This window comes from Pteropus alecto, unplaced genomic scaffold (genome assembly GCF_000325575.1).
Source record: "Pteropus alecto unplaced genomic scaffold, ASM32557v1 scaffold413, whole genome shotgun sequence".
In the NCBI taxonomy this organism is placed as follows: Eukaryota; Metazoa; Chordata; class Mammalia; order Chiroptera; family Pteropodidae; genus Pteropus; species Pteropus alecto.
Window position 1 is genome coordinate 3,433,740 of NW_006434120.1, and position 13,320 is coordinate 3,447,059.

Consider the following 13,320-nt stretch of genomic DNA (forward strand, 5'->3'; position numbering starts at 1 on the left):
GTTTCCATGGAATTTTTTTTCCTAAAAAGGGATAATTGTATCACTACAGTTTAAGAAAACTTGACAGAGATACCGTAACAAAAGAATTGTTTAATAAAATAGCATACTGAATCTGGCAGTATATTAAAATAACAATATACCATAACCATGTAACCGTTATGTAGCCTTTATTCCAAAAAATGTAAGAATTTTACCCAACTTACATATGTTATAAAATAATCCATCATATCAATACGTCAAGGTGAGAGGGGTTATCTAATCATTTCAGTAATTCCTAATAAGGATACTTCTTTACCTTTTGATACAAAATATCTTCCCAAACTTAATTTTTATTTTCATGTGGCTTTAAGGTCATGACAGTGAGTTGTTTACTTTTTAAAAATATGAATCATTTGAGATAGAATTCATTGGTTGCAAATGTCAAAAACCAGTTATGCTGACTTAAAGCCATAAGAGGTAGTTCATAGAATTGAATAGGGACACCGTAGAACTGGAAATAGAGCAAGTCCAGGATATAGGCATTATTCACTACCTGGTCTTGTATGGGGTTTCTTTCTTTCTTTCCTTCCTTCCTTCCGTCCGTCCGTCCGTCCGTCCTACTTTGCTCAAGGTTCAGAGTTACAGAGGAGAGAATTCTGTTTTCATAGTTTGAGTCTCATGCCCTACTTAAACTAGGAGAGAGACATACTTTATTTAATATGCCTTTTGATCAAGACTGTACACAAGAGAGTATACAGTTCCCCCAAAGAAACTCAGGTGCAGTTAGGAAAGGAGAATGGATCCTAGGAAGCCACCTCTGCTCCCTACAAAATTAACAAACAGCTATCCAGTAAAATAGACAGAAGTTTTGACTTCTTAACTTCCTGTAGTTTATTATTTAAAGTCTAAAACTAATCAATCCTTACAGATTACTTGAACAAATTACTTGAAAAAAAATTTTAATCTTAAATTTGTACACTAGTAGGATCAATATTTACATACTTATGTAATTTTTAATTTTTATTTTTCAGACAATGCGAAGACACAGAAATGAAGTGACAGTTGAACTGCGAAAGGTAAGGGCAATTTGCATTTAATAAAAATTAGTAGTTGTTTCTGATTTTAAAATTCTGTGTAATTTGAATAATGAAAATACTATAGCAAATTAGTAGTCATCCCAAAAACCACACAGCAAAAAATACATCATTAAGTAGTTTATAATAGCATATAACTATAATAGCTTCCACTTATTGAAGTCCTAGGTATTATATAAAGTACTTTACTATTATCGTTGAAATTTTCAAAACATCTTGTGAAGTTAGATACTCTTTAGTTTTTTTCTTAATATCCTCTTTCTGTGGGCTGTGTGCTGGACCAGATTCCTCCACCTTCTTCATGTAAAAGTTATACATACTTGCTAAAGATACTTTAGAAAAATAAATAAAAGTAGAATAACCATACTGATATTTTACCAATTAAATGCAACTACCGTTAAAATATATCATATTTTCTTCCCTTATTTTTGGAAGACTGTAGAGTTATCCTCATCAGATTATGTTTTCATGAAAGCACATTTTATTTGAAGCAAATATTTTAACTGCCGGTCAATGAAATATACATACTTAATTCTCTCTATATACATGTACACTTAAAATGGAATTGAAGTTTATTTCTAAATCTTTGTTTTTGTCTTAGATTAGATCGGTTTTTTTTTAATCTAATTTACTCCTGAAACTCCTGTATTAAATTATCATCTTGAAACTTTTCATTTTTAGAAGGAAGGTCTTGATTTTGAGAATACACTCTCTCAGTGAGTCACTACAATTAAGTATACCTGTGCATTTATTTACTTAATAAGTATTTAATATCGACTTCGTTATGTATTTTTGCCTGGTATTGATGTTGTGCTCATTGATATTGTGTATAGTTCCTGAAATCCATCTCCTGTATTCATTTTCCATCATTTTTAATCAAATTTGAAAAAATATCTGCTAATTTCAGTGTTCTTTCAACTTCTTAACTTTTTCATGAATACTTACAGATTAACAATAGTGATTTGGCAATTATATTTTCAACTTTTTTCATATCCTTCAGTCATTTGGACTAGAGAAGTGAACTAAGCCTTAGACTAATAAAGTAAGGTGAGCTTCTTGTCAATCTTGACATGTTGTACTCAGCTTCTTTTTTTTCCTTTTTATTAACATATAAAATACATACAAAAAAAGTCAACACATCTTAAGTGTACAGCTTGGTGAATTTTCACAAAGTAAACACATCTGTGTAACTAGCTCCTGATTCTAAAAGACCATTACCTGTATCCCAATGCCCCTTTCCAGTTACTACTTTCCCCAAAGGTAACCATTATCTTTATTGCTAACACAATAAATTATTTTGCATATTTTGAACTTTATATAAATAGAATGGTATATGCCCTTTAGTGTCTGGTTTTTCATTCTTCACGTGAAGATCATTCTGTTTAATAGAGGCAATAAGAATAACATTGGAATTAAGTAAGTATTTATTGTCATCTGTTAACATTACACCAGCTGTTTCCAGATGTGGGCTTTTATTTTTCCTTAACTTTTCATGCTTGTAATACAACTATAAAACTTTATATTGGACCTGGTATTATCCAGAATCTTCCCCTTGTTTTAAGTTTTGTAGCCCTTCTAATATGCTTATAAACTAAAGCTATTCACTTATATTTGGTTATTTGTTCCTTCTTGTATAGTTGTGTTGTTCTGTATTTGTAGAATTAAAAATTCTTGCTTTTCAGAGCATATCTTTTTTAATACCCACCTGGTTACCTTGGAGACATCTTAATTCTTTTATTGTCTTCTGGATAACATTGTTTCCTTTCCAGTTACCACAGTTAGTTCCAAAACATCCTTGTTGGAGGGCCAAAAAAAATTAAATAAAATCTCAAGCAGTTCCTTATTTCATATTTCATATTTCCCTAAGTAAGCAGCAGAAAGTGAACCCTTCCTAAACTTCAGACAGAGCTTAATTGGTTTTGATATGATTCTGTAGAGGTGTGGAGAGCACTTCAAGAGAGGATTCCTTCACTGTTTATCATCAGTGTCTGATTCCAGCATTGCTATTTTTATATATCCAGTGAGGAGAAAATCGCAGTGTTATTACTGACATTGAGATTCTTGAAAATACAAGAAAAGAAAGCTAGTCTCCAGTGTTTCATAGATGAGCTTACCCATTTCTATTAGATTGTAAGCTTCTGAAGTGAAAGAAATAACCACACACACTTCCCATCTCCTGTCCCAAATACTCCCAAGTTTCCCAGCCCATCCCAAAATACCTAGTCAGATTCTAGACATGTCATTGGTACTCATTAAATGCTAATATTCAGGAATTGAATTGAATTATAATATCTTAAAATTTTGCTTATATTTAAAACCTTTATTGAGGTCTTAAGAAAAATACCTTAGATATAGAGCAGTGCTACTCAAAAGTTCTGATCTGTGACATGTTAGGGGACTTGTATCAAATTATTAAACAAGACATTCCTTCCTTTACCAAGAAAGTTTTCTCTACTTAAATAAATAAATAACATAACTAAATAGTATGTTTAGTTTCACAATCGATTTCTAGCATTGAGCTCCTTATCTTATGGCAGACCTGTAACAAATAGTTTGAGGAATTTTAGCCAGTCCAAGGACCATACTTGAAATGTAAATATTCAATGAATAATGCCTCATAAGTTGAAAATCAGTGCAAAGCCTGTCACTGGCATTTTTAACTTCGGTATATTAAATTTGATATAATTTTCTCTTAATGATTGATTGATAAGTCAGATATTCTAATAAGACTTTACTTTCATTTGACCTGAGGTGGGGGAGGTTATGTTTTTACATAAAGAAAAACACCAAAATGTCCCACTTGACTGATCAGGTCTAGCACTTGATTTAGTTGTTTGACTTTTTAGTAAAGTATCTCTTTTTTGACATAGTCTAAAATCCCAATGTTAATAAGCAAAAAAATAAAAATAAAAATAATGTGATTACATCAATTTATGCAGAAAAGGCATTTGACAAAATCTAATATTCATTCCTGGTAAAACTTTCAACAAATTAGAAATAGTGGAAATTACGTCAACTTGATAAAGACCGTCTGCAAAATACCCACAGCTAACATCATACTTAATGGTGAAACACACTGCTTTCCCTCTAAGATCCGGGAACAAGGCAAAGATGTCTGTTCTCACTGCTCTTATTTAACGTAGTGCTGGAAGTTCTAGCCAGTGTCATAAGTCAAGAAAAGAAATCAAAGGTATGTAGTTTGGAAAGGAAGAAATAAAACTGTCCCTATTTGCAAATAACATGGTTTTCTATGTAGTAAGTCTCAAAGAATCTACAAAAAAGTTCCTAGAACTAGTAAATGACTTCAGCAAGACCACAGAATACAAGATCAACATATAAAGTCAGTCACTTATATATGCTAACAGTGAACATGCATAAACCAAAATTAAAAGCACAATGCTATTTATAGTCATGCCAAAGCAAATATTTTGGTACACATTTAAAAAACATGTACAGGATTTGTATGCTGAATATTATAAAATGCTGATGAAAGAAATCAAGTAAGTCTTAAGTAAATGGAGAGACATATACTGCGGTCATGGATTAGAAGAGTCAACATAGTAAAGATGCCTATTCTTAAATAGATCTGTTGGTTTAATGCATTTCCTATCAAATTCGCACCAAGATTTTTGGAGACATAGACAAGCTTATTTTAAAATGTATATGAAAAGTCACAGGCTCTAGAAGAACTCAAATAATTCTGACAAAGAATTAAATAGGAGCAGTTTTCCAACCCAATATTAAAGCTTACAGAAAAGCTACAGTAATGAATTCTGCATGGTGTTGGAATAAGGTAGACATATAGATCTGTAGAACAGAAGATAGAACGCAGAAATAAACCCACACAAATACACCTAACTGATTTTTGGCAAAGGTGCAAAACTAATTCAGTAGAGGAAGGATAGCTTTTCAACAAATAGTACTAGAACAATTGACATCCATAAACAAAAAAGGAAAAAAAAGACCAACCTAAATTTCACACCTTATTTTAAAGCACACACACACAAAATAGATCCTAGCCATGAATGTAAAGCAGAAAACTATAAAATGTTTAGGGGAAAAAAAATGAAGGAAAATCTTCAGGATCTAGAGCCAGGCAGAGTTCTTAGACTTGATGATAAAAGCATAATCCAAAAAAGGAGAATTGGATATTAACAAATTAAAATTTTTGCTTCGAAAGCCCATGTGAAGAGAATGAAAAGACAGACTAGAAACTGGAGGAAAACCACATATCCAGTGCAGGACTAGCATCCAGCATATACAGCAGATGCTCAAATAATACTGGTTTTGTTCAGAGTCATTTTATCCGACCTCATTTCATTCAGCGTTGTTTCACTGTAACATGGATGAGATGCCACAGGAACTTATATCAGCCTGTGGTAAAAGTGATTTCATTATATGTCTTTTTGTTTAAAGTTGCAGAACCTATTGATGTTAAGGGAGGACTTAACTGTATAATGAACTCTTAATGCTCAATGGTAAAAAAAAAAAAATTAGAAAATGGACAAATGATATGAAGAGACATTTCATTGAAAGGGTTATGCAGATGGAAATCATCATTATGATGATGATTATTCATGCCAGTCAGGGAAATACAGATTAAAACCAACTAAGCATTTATCAGAATGGTTAAAATTTTAAAATGGTGACACTACCAAATGCTGGCAAGGATGCAGAGAAACTGGATCATTCATACAGTGCTGGTGGTAATGTAAAATGGTGTAATCACTCTGGAAAACATGCAACTACTGTACAACCCACCAATCACACTCCTAGGCATTTACCCAGAGAAATGAAAATGGGTGTTCCTACAAAACGTGAACATGAATGTTGATATCAAAACCTGGAAATAATCCAGATGTCCTTTAAAGGGTAAATAGTTAAACTGTGGTATATGTCCGTACCATGCAATACCACTCAGCAGTAAAAAGGAACAGACTATTGATATAAGCAACAACTTGTTTGAATTTCCAGGGAATTATGCCCATCACAAAAAAAAAAAAAAAAGGTTCTATACTGTATGATTCTATTTATATAACATTTTTGACATGATAAAATTTTAGAAACAGAGGACAGATTAGTGGTTGCCAGGGGTTCGGGGGTTGGGAGGTGGGAGGGAGATGGTTTTGCTTTCAAAAGGGCAACAGGAGGGTGTCTTCCTTTTTTGGTACTGTTCAATATCTTGACTACTGATACTGAACATATACATATATGGTGGATATATATACATAAAATTGTGTAGACCTTAATATACATAAACACATAGAATAAATACAAGTAAGATGGTAAATCTGAATAAGATCAGTGGATCGTATCAATGTCAGTGTCCTGGTTGTGATATTATATAGTCATGCACCACTTAACAATGGGAATACATTCTGAGCAATGTGTTCTTAGAGGATTTCATCTTTGCACAAACATAGAATATAGTTACACGCACCGAGATGGTTTAGCCTACTACACACCTAAGCTATGTGGTATAGCCTATTGCTCCTAGGCTACTAGCCTATATAGCATGCTTCTGTATAAAACAACAGGAGATTAAATGAAACAGAAGAGAAAATGATGCAGTCAAGAGACGTGTCAAACACGATGTATGAGGCTGCTGTTAGTGTAACAGGGCATACTGTTTTACAGCAAACTTTTTTTATAAGTAGAAAGAGTACACTCTAAAATAGCAATAAAGAGTATAATATAGTAAATACATAAACCAGTAATATAGTCATTTATTATCATTATCAAGTATTTTGTACTATACATAATTATATGTGCTATACTTTTATGTAACTGGCGGTACAGTATGTTTACATCAGCATCACCACAAACACATGAGTACTACATTGCATTACGACACCTACAATGTCACTAGGTGATAGGAAGTTTTCACCTCCATTGCAGTCTTATGGGACCATTTTCGTATGTATGGTCCATTGTTGACCAAAACAGTATTCAGCACATGACTGTACTATAGTTTTGAAAAATGTTACCATTGGGGGAACCTGGGGAAAGTGTACAAGGAATCTCTGCATTATTTCTTACATCTGTATGCAAATTTATAATTATCTCAATAAAAAATTCAATTTTAAAAAACCTAAATTAGTAAATTAGAATCCATAAAAATGGCCATTTGATAAGATCATTTAAATGATCCTGCAGGATAATTTGTGTTAGGCTGGCAGATTTTTACATTATTGGTGAACCAGTAGTGGGGTTGTTGTTTTTTTTTTTAATTTTAAAATCAAAGTATAACACACTGAGCAGAGTGCCCAAAATGTAAATATAACATATAAAACTTGTGGGTGAGATTCCATGTAACCACCCCAGCACTATTGTCGTTTCAAAAATGTTACCATTGAGAGGAAAGGGCTATGTCGTGAGCATTTTTTCCTTCCAATTTGGAAGCATTTAAGGTGCAACCAGGGTTGGAGTACTTCAAGGAAAAAAAAAAACGACAAGCAGTAGAACGTATTTAAGAAACAGTCTCTAGCCATGACTTGCGTTGAAATCCTGAGTGATATTTCCTAGGTATATAATTTAATTTAACCAGGTTTTCTATGTCTCCATTTTCTCATGTGTAAAATAAGGATTTTAGTATTACAGGAACTAAAACTAGATAGGGCTTTAAGACATTGAGGGTATTGCTAGATAAAAACAAATTTACTTATTTCACATTTGAAGTGGGCCTAATAAATATTTCTCTGTCCTTTTCATAACATGTATAAGAAGTGACTGGTTTAGATTTGCAAACTGCTTTTTAAGATGGAAATAGAAATTTGAGAATGAAAAAGAACATTAGGTAGAAATAACAGAATTTATTAACTCAAAAAATACTAGGTTGAGTCATGAGAAATTACCCATATTAACCTTTTTGACCTACAGAGTGGCAATTCCGTGTGGTTCAGAAAACACAAGATCTAAAAGGATTAGATACATATGTAGATAATATAATAGGTTTTTAAAGTAATTTAAGAAATGGATCTAATCTGTGTGTGGAGTTAAGGTGAGTGTTGGAACTAGGCTAGTTACCGTATCCTCTGAACTTCCCTCCACTTCACAAAAGAACAGATATCTTTTATAGATGCTGAATTTATTGTAATATGGTCTCTAGGAGGGTGAAAATCTCTAAGTTGTCAAGTAAAGGGACAGAATTAAGTTACAGGTTTTCATGAAGCCTCCTCGAATGAGTAATCAAATCACCAGAAACCTACGCAGGGATTATCTTTCCTTGACTTGTACACATTTTTTGTTAAAATATATACATGAAGTATGATTTTCATTCCCTAGGATATTTTGGCCTATAGGATGTTTTTCCTTCAGATGGGGGAGTTGTTACTTAATTTTGGATTAAAAACAATTTACTAAGAAGCTGTAATAACTCTAAACTTGTATATGCCTACTAACATATGCCCGAGTATATAAAAAGCAAAAATTACAGATACACATAAAACAAAATTACAAGGAGAAATTTGTCAAAGACGTTGTCATTGTCAGTAATAAATAAATACTAATTAATAAAAGTTAAATAACAATTTGTGAGTGTTGTCTAATAAACACATATTTTAAAAAACCATTCATATTTGAAAATTGGTTTTGCGATAGTATAAAGCTATAGTTTCCAAACTGAGGTAGCTTTTGCTCCCTAGTGAACTCAAAGAAACACCTTAGGATATTTGAAATTTTTGAGAGAAACGTGGTGAATCTTTCAGATATCACAGAACTATTAGATCTTGAGGTAGTTCACAATTTTTAGACATTATATCACACTGCATTCCTTTCAATCACATATTTTTGTCTAAGAGTGAAATAAAAATTTTTTCTTTCAATTTTTGGGGGGTTTCCCACCAAAAAATGATTGTTAAGTTGTTTGAACCTAACCACTTGATAAGAAACTGTTAGATATTTCCTTTGGCTTACATTGTGGACTGAGAAAGTTTGGGAAACTTTGAGGTAAAGCAAATGTCAGCTAATTTTAGTGTTGTATAGACTGTGTTCTCTGATCACAATACAATTAAATTAGAAATCAATGAATAAGATAGCTCCAAAACCATAATTGTAAAGAAATAAAGCACTTCTAAATAATTTGGGCATCAAAGAAATCCTCGTGGAAATTAGGAATACCTAGAAATGAACAATAAGAAAAATATTACATGTTAGAATCTATGGAATACAATTAAAGCAGTACTTCACAAGAGAAATTTATAGCAAGTGGAGAGAACAAATAATAATAGGAATTTAAAAGGCATATTTATATGTAGCATAAGTTTTAAAATATTAGTATATCACTAATTTTTGCTGCATAATAAACCATTCCAAAACAAAGTGGCTTAAAATAATAGCCATTTTATTCTGCTAATAATTCTGTAAGTTGGCAAAGTGATTCTTCTGGTCTAGACCAGTTCAGCTGACCCCTTGGACTCCCTCAATCATCTCTGGTCAGCTGACGGGTTAGTTGGTGACTAGGTGATCTAAGATGGTCTCACTCAAGTTTTTGGGTGTTGACTGGGACGTAGGTTGTTCACCACATAGCCTCATCCTCCATCAGGCCACCCCAGTTTTGTTCACATGGTGATTTTAGAATTGCAAGAGAGGAGAGGACATGTTCGGATGTGTACGCACTTTTAAAGTCCATTTGCTTAATGTCCCATTGCCAAAGCAAGTTACACAGCCATGCCTAGAATTGGAACAGGACCAGACTACCCAGACACATGGATATAGGAAGGGGAATTATAGCCATTTTTGCAAACAACTTACAATTTGAATATGAACAATTTATGCCAATAAATTTTAAAACTTATGTGAAATGGACAATTTCCTAGTGGAAAAATAATTTACCCAGTTGCCTTAAGAAATGAAAAACCCAAGTAGATCTAAAAATAATTAAAGATATTGATTGTATCAGTAGCTAAAAATTAACCTCTCTTGCCCTCCTGAAAAAGAAAAAGTAACCTTTACTGATGAAATTCCAACAAACATCAAGGAACAGATAATTTAACCTTATTAAATGATTTCCAAGAAGGTAAAAAGGAACATTTCCCATTTCATTTTACGAGACTAGCAAAATTATGGCTCCAACAGCCAGACCAAGACAGCATGAGAAAAGATGCTTATAATAAGCCAATTTTGTTTATGGATATAGGTGAAAAAAATTCTAAATAAAATGAACATATTTTTTTACATTTCAAGAAAGGTATACCCCAGGACTTGAAGGACTATATGGTTATCATTGCAAAGTTCTAAGTTTAACATTAGAAAATCAATTAGCACATTTACAGATGAAAGGGGAAAATTATATGTCCATTTCAAAAGATACAAAAGGAGCACAATTTAATAAAACTAAGCACCTATTTGTGGCTTAAAAAGATAAAAGAAAAATGTCTAAAAATTAGGAATAGAAAGAAGCTTCCTTAGCAGAAAAAGCAAGCGAAGATCTCATATAATGATAAAATGCTATCCCCAGAATGGGCTTCTGTGTATATAGGAGGCTATAGTTGTATCTATGCTTTATATCGCTTTTGTGCCTGAAATACCTGGGGGGAGTAGGAGGAGTGAGGGAAGACTCTTAAAAGGCCTTTGGAGGCTTGATTATTCGGGCTCTGGAAAAGTTATAGGAAAACAAAGAGTGAAAATAGAATGGGATTAGGGTTAGAAGAAGTTTTATTTTGTTTATCTGTTGATAGATAAACTGTTGAAACTTTTAAAATGGGAAAAATTCCAAGCGATATTAAAAATTACCATATAATAGATTTTAAAATTAACTATTACAAATCACAAAGTACAGTGCATAATTTTTTTTTTAATTTTGAAAGTTTCAAACTTGCAGTTTGAAATTTAAAAGTTGCAAGAACAGTACAGGAAAAAACACTGTATACCCTCATTCAGCCCCCAGCTTCCTTGATTGTGAGCATTTTCCATGTTTGCCTTATTCTTACTGTATAATTTATATATATATGTATGTATGTATGTATGTGTATATCTATACATTTATATATGTACACACATACGCTTTTTTTTTCTTGAATCATTTGAGTTGCAGGCATGATGCCTATTACCCTTAATACATCAGTTAATATTTTATAAAAATTTATACTTTCCTGTGTATCCACAGTGCATTTGTCAAATTAACATAGATAAAATTTTACTATGTAATCCATAGACTCAACTCCTATTTTGCTAGTTATTCCCAGTAATGTTCTTTATAAATCTAAAACCCAGTCCAGGATTAGACATTGCAGTTCTCATATTTCTTTAGTCTCCTTCATACCAACAGTTCCTCAGTCTTTATCTTTCATGATTTTGTTTTCGAGGAGTGCAAACTAGTTTTTTGCAGATTTGGGTTTGTCTCACTTTTCTCAAGTGGTGGTGGTGGTGGTTATTATTTTGTTCAGGAATACCACAGAAGTGATACTGTTCTCTCAGTGCATCAGACTGAAAGGCACACAGTGTTGATTTGTCCTTTACCCATGATCATAACCTGTGTCATGGGATTGCAATGCTGTCTGCCAGGTTTTCCCACAGTAAATTAATAAGTATTTTGTGAGAAGACACTTGAGACTATTAAATATTAATCCATGGAATTTAATATTTGTGAGAGCTGTTAAAAATAATGCAGAATTATTTTTAGTAATTATTTGAGTAATTACTAAAGAATTATGTTGGTGATCTAAAGATGGGCATATGTATATGCATGTTTGTTTAAACGTACTAACTTATACTAGCACAAAAGTAGATGTCTGCATGTCATACATGCAGATAAGCCAGTAAGCTTCAGATAGATGTATTCTAGTTTTACCTTTCTTTAGATCTGTATTTTAACATCAATATTAATGCCTTTTAAATAACTTTCTATTATAATCAAATACTTCTGTAAATATTCTGTTGAAGACTAGATAATGTACTCTTTGAAGTTTTAAGTTGAAAAGCATCTTAGAAATCACTTACTTGATCTTTATCTGATTTATTTTGGCTGAATTCTGTAGTAAAACTAAAAACTGAGAAAAAATTGGTAATTTACCCAAAGTTACATATTATGTGAAATGGCTCAGGTTGCCATTACAGACAATCGAAATCCCATAGAATGTAGAAGTATATTTGCTAGTAGAGAATTCTTGTTTATAAAAGCCAGATAGCAAGAGTTTAAATCTGAGATAATGGCAAGTGGGTGGCATTTATGGTAGTGAAGTCCCATTCCCCACAGTCCCAATAAGCGTACAAACCGTAACATGGTGCACTGAAATCTTTCCCATTATTAAGAAGCTGACTTTATAATAAATTGCTTCAGGCAACCATTAACAATAAGTAGATGAAAGCTAGCTTACTAGTTGGAATATATTTCCTAGACTTTTATAATAATAATGCATGCCCAAATTTAAATCTTCACTAAAAATTGGGAAGCATAGTATTGGTAATAGCAATTAATGCTTAATAAATTGTGTGTGTGTGTGTGTGTGTGTGTGTGTGTGTGTGAGACAGACAGACAGACAGACAGACAGACAGACAGACAGTTGGACTGTGACCTGTTAATTTTGTTACCAAACCCAGAATGTGACCTGTCATTGGTTTGTAATAAGCACATTTAATTCATATTATTCTTATGTAGAGATTCAGTGTTTGTTTCACAATTACCTGATAAAATTGAAATAAGTTTAATGAATTTTTTATTAACAATATGCTTCAAGACTTCTTAACTATTTATTGGTTGCCTTTTAGAACAAAAGAGATGAACACTTACTCAAAAAAAGGAATGTTCCCCAAGAAGAAAGTTTAGAAGATTCAGATGTTGATGCTGATTTCAAAGCAGTAAGTTACCTTATTCTTAAACCAAAAAACTTCATTTTTAATCTAAGATCAATTGTACAATGATAATTAAGGTATATTAACTTGCAACTTTAGTAGATAAACTAATAAATGTAATTTTGTTAACAGACTTTTTGCTGAACTATCTTTTTTTCTTTTTAAGCAAAATGTAACACTAGAAGCTATATTGCAGGTATGTTATTTAATATTCTCATTTTGAAATATTTTGAAATTGATATTTTTAAAAGTTTTTTTGAAATTTACATTCGGTGTTGCAGAATGCCACAAGTGATAACCCAGTGGTCCAGTTGAGTGCTGTCCAGGCTGCAAGGTAAATACTAATTTGTCCAGAGAAATATGTCACACCTAGGGTGTCGTATCTGATAGTCTAGAAATAGTACATTGTTATTTCTGTTTGTAGTTTGAAAATTATAACAGCTTCTTATATATATAT

The 13,320-nt window shown here is 32.3% G+C and overlaps 1 protein-coding gene across 1 annotated transcript in view; it reads left to right on the plus strand.

Annotated features, from left to right (window-relative positions):
* Window positions 1-1,009: 1,009 nt before the first annotated feature.
* KPNA3 (karyopherin subunit alpha 3) overlaps window positions 1,010-13,320 on the plus strand; it is a 38,479-nt gene continuing 26,168 nt past the window's right edge. The window contains exons 1-4 of the mRNA XM_025044780.1: window positions 1,010-1,055; window positions 12,780-12,869; window positions 13,030-13,059; window positions 13,145-13,197. Coding sequence (XP_024900548.1) covers window positions 1,014-1,055; window positions 12,780-12,869; window positions 13,030-13,059; window positions 13,145-13,197 — 215 coding nt within the window. The 5' untranslated portion in view covers window positions 1,010-1,013. The remainder of the gene's footprint in view (window positions 1,056-12,779; window positions 12,870-13,029; window positions 13,060-13,144; window positions 13,198-13,320) is intronic.